This window comes from Echiichthys vipera (assembly GCF_963691815.1).
Source record: "Echiichthys vipera genome assembly, chromosome: 1".
Lineage (NCBI taxonomy): Eukaryota > Metazoa > Chordata > Actinopteri > Perciformes > Trachinidae > Echiichthys > Echiichthys vipera.
The window spans coordinates 30,518,132-30,525,194 of NC_139826.1; the positions used below are offsets into that span (position 1 = coordinate 30,518,132).

General features: G+C 41.7%; 1 protein-coding gene across 1 annotated transcript; it reads right to left on the reverse strand.

The window, feature by feature from the left end:
* Positions 1–143: 143 nt before the first annotated feature.
* Positions 144–6,663, reverse strand: LOC310952877 (uncharacterized protein). Its single transcript, XM_083921706.1, has 10 exons — positions 6,572–6,663; positions 5,558–5,765; positions 4,738–4,922; positions 4,242–4,457; positions 2,427–2,814; positions 2,054–2,187; positions 1,710–1,949; positions 1,459–1,620; positions 1,204–1,293; positions 144–1,099 (listed from the first exon to the last, which is right to left on the reverse strand). The coding sequence occupies exons 2-10, from the start codon at positions 5,763–5,765 to the stop codon at positions 929–931; spliced, it is 1,794 nt and encodes a 597-aa protein (XP_083777832.1). The 5' UTR covers positions 6,572–6,663; the 3' UTR covers positions 144–928.
* Positions 6,664–7,063: the final 400 nt, after the last annotated feature.

Genomic DNA, 7,063 nt, shown 5'->3' on the forward strand with positions numbered 1-7,063 from the left:
CAAGATTTACAGTGGTGTAGAAAAACCAAGTAAACAATTCCATTTGAATCTACTTTATACTTCTACTCCACTACATTTCAGAGGAACTATTGTACTTTTTACTCTGCTACATTTAGTTTGCAACTTTAGTTACTTTACAGGTTCAGATCAGTAGTACAAAATATTTTCAATAAATGAAAAAACACAACATAGCGGTCTATGAAGTAGTTGCAATTAGCCCCATATTTTTAGCTGCAACGTCAAAGTGATATTTACATGCATCCATTAATAATTATAATCCAATAATATCATCTGAAATGGGCCATTCTGCATAATGAGTACTTTAACTTTTATACTTTAAGTGCATTTTGATGCTATTACTTTTGTACTTTTACTTCAGTAACATTTTGAATGCAGGACTTTTACTTGTAACAGAGTATTTCTACAGTGTGGCATTACTTCTTCTACTAAAGTAAAAGCTCTGAGTACTTGTTCCACCACTACAGATTTGTATCAAAGGAAAGAAAGAAAGCATGCCTTCATTAGTCCTACACATCGACAGTGCCCAGGGGGTGAAATGGCACCTCTCCAGCCACCAATAAACCCTCCTCTCTTGGTCCATATGGGTGCTTGAAACTGACAACCCTTCAGTTCCTAAGCCAAGTCCCTATGGACTGCTTTACAAAGGGCTTTACAATGGATAACATACACAACTCTCTATGCATAGACTCTTGATTCGGATAAGAAAAAAAACTCTATATACAGTTTTTAATGCCATAAAATTAAAGTTTTGTGAATATACTTTTAATTCATGTTAAAATGTCATTGATTGGGTCCTTAAGGACGAATACGTGTTCATTTGCAATATAATTGTTGTAAAATTCTCCCCCTAAAATTCAGTTGGCAGCATTTTTTTAAGTGCAATTCATTAAGACCACAAACGGTCACGTTAAAGCCATAATAGGCCTTGCATCTGTTGAATATATTCTTCAGTTTTAGATTTCTCCCCGCTCAGTTCAGTAGCCTCTGCGTTGTCCTGTTGCTCACGACGCATGATGTCTTTGGCGATTCTCATGCTAGCAGCTTGTCCGCCGGCCAGGTTTACTGCATGAGGTCCAACCTGCATGTGGGGAAAAAAACATGGGGGACAAATAGTCTAGATTAGAAAGTAATTGTACAGATAGTTGTTGAGACCTTTGTTTGCACACTGTGATGAAAACCTACCTGAAGAGCGGTGTACTGCCCCATCAGGTAGAGAGGGCACCCTTCTGCCCACTGTAAGCTCTCTGATATGCACGGCCAACCATCTATGACCTTCATGGAGGGACAAGGCCTTGTTTAGGTTACATCATGGAAAATGAATGCATTGATTGTCTTTTTGCCTCCTTCAGGTATTTTTTGTTTGCCTGTCCTCACTTCTATACATACAGTGCATCAATAGCCCTTAAATATAAAAAAACATTTGTATGTTCAACCAACCTGAATGGGGAATTCCTTCATCACGTCAGAAAGCAACGGGTCCTGTTTGACATCAAGTTTGCACCCGGTGGCGAGCCAGATCATATCTCCAGTCCAGTGGTCCCCAGTGCTGAGGGAGAGACTCCAGGCCTGGCTCCTGTAGCACCAGCTGGCTTCACTAACCTGCACAGTTGCACGAGATTCAGGCAAAAACCTTCCACGTACCTCATCTCCATCACCACACCTTCAACCTTACACCCATGCCCCCTCACCTGACAGTACGTCTTCACGGCCACCCGTCCATTCAGGATGAACGGCTGTAGGTGGATGTAAGCCTCAGGGGTGACGGCCCCTCCTTTCCTCGCCTGGCGAATCATAGCCAGCCGTTTGTGGAGACTCCGTTCATTATAGAACTGCCGTAGATAGGCTTGGCCATCCATCTTGATGCCGTGCTCCACGTGGGAGTAACGACCCACCAGGCTCTCCACGTCGCCCACATCAAACTGCTTTAACTGCACAAGAAACAACGAGGACTGATAGGTGTGTTGCAGGCAGACAGGTGCAGTATATCTGCAGTTATGGTTGGTCTACATGCAGTTTCACACTGTCACTAGACCTGGAGGTGCTTCCTCATGACCCATGTCACGTGGCTGGCACCTTGCTGCAGGGCAATTGAGACGACATGAGCGCTGGTCAGACCTCCACCAACTACCATTACTCTCTGCCCCGCCTCACACACTACACAAAAATCTAGACACACATAGTACTAGTAAAGGAAAGTGTGGCAGCGAAGATGGGGGATCAAATGGCCGTGGAAGTCTGCAGAAGCGGTGAAACCTCAGGTGAAAGCAAAGCATTATGAGAAAAAAATACTAGCAAAGGGGAAATACATTTTAAACCAATTACCCCCATCCTGAAGAACTGTTTCCCTGTAAAGCTTGTATGTATTATTGTGTTGTTACTTAACCTTCTGTAGAAATCGGACTCACCTTGAGTGGGAAAAGTCTCTTTCCTTTTCTGATGAACTGTGTCTTTAAGTTTTTGACGAGCAGTTGGCAGGTGGTGCATGAGGTGCACCGTGTGTTGCAAACGCTCCTCTGGGTAGATCTCTCCAATGCTTTTCACCCAGGAAGGGATGTTTGCCATCTGGGCACGGGTTGGACCTGTCGCCATAACGACCCGGCGGGCCTTTAAGGTGATGCCTTCTTGAAGATGGACTTTAAAATATTTCACTCTCTTCCTTTCAGTAACTCTCATGGCTTCGCTGTCTTTTATCCCGTCAGTTTCTTCCTCCTTGTCTTCCTCGTCCTCGTTCACAGGAGTGATGTGTTCCACTGTTCCCTTTACCAGCACTTTGTCCAAGTTGTATCTCTCCACCTGCATGTTCAGATTCAACCCAATGAATCGGGAAATAGCAAATGCTCAGATTTAGGCGCTCATGCTGCTTTAAGGATAAAGTTTGCAAATAATTTTCCATTCACTGCAAATGTCAATAAATCCAACAAAGACCAAAACCAACAATGTGTTAGTCCAGTCTACTCAGCCGCAAGCCCCTTCATTCCTGCTGAAGACAAATCTTAACAAATATATAGTTTAATTTCTTTTGAAAGTTTCATTGTTGTGTGTCATAAAGCAATAGGAGTATTTGTTTAATACAAGCATTTCATTTTATATTCTTTATATTGCTGCTTGCAGATTTCTGGAGAACCACTCATCCCAACATCACACTTGATACTGCTCTTCCCTGGGTCCTGAGCAATACACCGGCTATGACATATGCTGCATTCCACTTAAACTCAGGAGTCTATAAGTCACTTACGATACGATACACTTTATTGTCCATGTAGGGAAATGTACTCAGTGCTGCACAGAGAATGCCTCCACAGCAACCTAAAACAATATATTATGAAAAGTGTATTTAGGTATTAGGTATATAGGTTTTAAAAGCGCTATATAGATAAAATGTATTATTATTATAATTATAATCAAGTTGGAATTTCGGAGTTCCCAGTAGGAGATATATTGGACCCTGACCTCAAAACCACGCTATTTCCAGGAAAAAAAGCATTCATTCAAAAAGTTCACTTGTGCTTGAAATGCTGGAGTTTGCTTCAATGAAACATGTCCGGTCTCTCTTTCTTCATCTGTTCTTGAATGTACTACGACAGAGAGCGGGTTGTACCAAGCTAGCTGTTTGGCGGTGTAACAGTTAATAGGGGTCCGCTTTCAATACACTATGCTAACCTAGTGTGTAGGTTACATAACACACCATAGGTAAGGGAAGAGAAGATTCCTGCACACTGGGCTATTTACTTGCTGTAAACTGCATTCAATATTATATTTCGGCCCTTAGACCTTCATCAGGGAACAGAGGATAAAAAGGGGGGGGGGGGGGGCATTACCAAACATATAGACAGTTTGTGGGAATCTTCTCTCCTCTTACCTATGGACATTTCCTCCACTGCACCTGTCCACAAGCTATTGGAGGCATGCATCAGCACTCACAGTCTACATAGCACACTACGAATAAATATTTCTCATTGATCTTAAGAGCTCGCAGCTAACACTGCACTTCCTTGGATCCTCAGCAACACACCCGCCAAGCGTGAAATCGATCAGATCAACTATGAGAAAATCAAAGGACAGACTCCTTCCTTTCATGTTAGATTTAACTTCAAAGTTAGTAAAGAGATAACTCCAAACAAGCAAAAAGCAGAATTAAAACTACAACAAAGGTTATTCAGGTGCAGCTCTGCATGCTTTATTAACAATCATATCACACAGAACACCGTGCTGTGTCCAACCTGATCTTTAAAGAAATCCACACTCAGTTTGGTTCCTGGCAGACTGAAGGATAAACTCTTCTTGAGTGTTGAGGTGAGGTTGAGACGTTTCTTCTCCTTCCTGCCAAGCCTCATGTCATTGAAAAATGCGTTTTCATCCAGAATATAAATCTGGTCTGGGAGACTGTGCAGCTCGACTGAACGATCAGACTTTAAAACAAACTCCTGCAACGCTTTCTGACAAAGAAAACACACACACACACACACACACACACACACACACACACACACACACACACACACACACACACACACACACATACACACACACACACACACACGCATACACACACGCATACACACACACACACACACACACACACACACACACGCACACACACGCACACACACACACGCACACACACGCACACACACGCACACACACGCACACACATACAGGCTTATTTACGTTCATACTGTAAAAGCCCTCTCCTTGCCTTTACTTCAGGGGAAGTACCTTATTGTGAGGGTCTGTGTGCACCAGTGTGTGTGAGCGCAGATGAGGGATGTTCAAAGCTGTGAACTGGCTCTCCCACAGAGTGGTCCACTCTCCGTAGGAATCTACCACTCGGAGACTCAGCGGGGGGCCGTCGACCCTCTCTGATATCGTTGACTTTGCTAGTCGCTCCTCCAGTGTCAGGCCTGCAGAGATTAAACACACAAGCACTTAAGAACTGAACTGTGGGGACACATAGGGAAGCAAAAGTCTATCACATGCATGTCAAAATGCAGAAGTAATAACAATGGCAAATAGTCATTCATTATTCTGTGTTTTATTTGTAAGGTAGCCTGGTTCCTGGTTACAGACCTTTGATTCCCCTTCATCTCAGATTTAATTTCAAATGTTATGCATGAGAGAAGTGAAACTTAATGGCAACTCAGTTGGAATAAAAGGAAAATACAGCCGGTCAGCCAGTCAACATCCATGCATAATACTAATTCCAATCATTTGATATGAAATATTAACACTGATTTGAATCAAAATTAAGATTAGGAGAAACTTATATTGACAAAATACAAATAATGAGTCATGCTAAGTCACATTTTTTGTGACTGCTTCATAATTTAAAGGATGACTTAGTAATTATGAAAAAACAAATAAGACACGATGACTTAGTCCATCAAAATTGGAGGAAATAATGACCTCACTGACTGAAAATTGTTTAAAACAAAGCTGAGATCATGAGAAAGATGTACCTATGTTACTAAATCAAAATGAACTTATAAAATGGTATCTCATAATAATGACTTAGTGAGTGAATTCGAGCGCACGGTACCAGCTGCCGCCCTTCTCTTCTTCTTCCTGCCACTGCAGCGTCTGTTGTTGGATGTTTCAGAGTTTGTCTGAGGCCTCGGAGGGTCCGAGGAGAGGGAGGGGGTCGAGTCTTGTCCAGGGTTTGGATCAAGGGTGGGGTGGGATAGCAAGCTAGCAAGGGTCAAGGCATGAGGGCCACCCCCTATTATTAACACATCGAGCATCACCATCTGAAACGCTCACAAACAATCCAGTCAGGACAGAGTTTTTCCACATACAGTTAGAAACAAGTGTGGGAAGGGCAGTAGTACTTTCAAAGCCTGTTTTGTTACCAGCGGTAGTTCCTTAAACTGTAACATGTCACTCTCACTCAATCGTGGTTTAGTTTGATAGATCACTTGTGTTTAGTGCAGTATTCATTCAAATTCACGTTCACATGCAAACTTATTCACACATATTTACAGCACTCCTAAAGGGAACACCACAAACATAAATTAAAGGCTAAACATAGATATTTCTTTTCTTTTTAGGGCTGCCCCTTCTTAAGTTGATTCATTATCTTTATGTTTTTTTTCTCCATATAAGCACATTTCTGTTTTAAAGTTGTGCTTTTGCATGATTCTTTGTGGAGAAAGTATTACAGATCTGTCAATTAAATCAACTAATCGATGAGTCGACTAAGAATTTCTTTAATTCGTAATCGTTTTTTTATTCACGCTGAGCAAAGGACATCTCGTTTCTATAAAACATACACAGGACCAAAGCTAAAGGGTCTTTTAAACTCGCTATGAGTTGTTCCTAAAGCTCAAAACTATAGATTTCAAATTCAAACAACACAGCGTGACCGAGCTTCATCTGATACGTTGAAACAGGTGTTAAATAATGTGTTACAGACTTTTAACGGTTTGCTCACACCAGTATTTAAACTGTCAAACACACAAACACTTACTCAACACCTTCAGCTGCTACAATGATGAAACTTTCCTCAGCAGTCAGACACACATCATGTTGAATTATGTTCAGCGCATCACAATACCTGGTAGAGTTGGGATTGTCAACTTGTGCCAGCTTCTGAGACGGTAGAAGCGTGCTGCCCTGGACGGTGGTGGACCTGAAAGTGGCTGTGTGCTTCTCATGTAACTCAATCCGCCTCAGCGTCTACAGATTTAGCCCGACTTCAGTGGCTCGACAGGGAAAGCTGGAAATAGCTTCAGTGTGTGTGTTTGTTTCTGTGTATGCTTGTATAAATTTAGTAACACAACTCGTCCTAGTATTAAAATGTTATGTGTGCTCATGTGCACATAGACTACTGGCACATGAGCATCTTTTCTTTCTCGTCTTTCCCATTATTTAACATTTAAAATCCAGTGAGATTAAAATATATATTTTTAGGACAGATATAACAAGACAACTGTGACACTCAGTAGGAGTTTTCACCATATGTGTTTGGGTACTGGACAGGTGGATCTGGATTGTAATAATAAAAATAAAAGTAACAAAAACTCAAACATAAAGGCTACACAAGCAT

What these genes read in the sequence shown, in the direction of transcription:
- LOC310952877 (XM_083921706.1), bottom strand. Translation starts at nt 5,765, where the DNA reads ATGGTGATGCTCGATGTGTTAATAATAGGGGGTGGCCCTCATGCCTTG. An exon ending in GAAGAGAAGGGCGGCAGCTG is followed by an intron (nt 4,923 to 5,557) that starts GTACCGTGCGCT and finishes TAATCTCTGCAG; the next exon opens with GCCTGACACTGGAGGAGCGA. An exon ending in GGCAGTACACCGCTCTTCAG is followed by an intron (nt 1,100 to 1,203) that starts GTAGGTTTTCAT and finishes CCCCACATGCAG; the next exon opens with GTTGGACCTCATGCAGTAAA.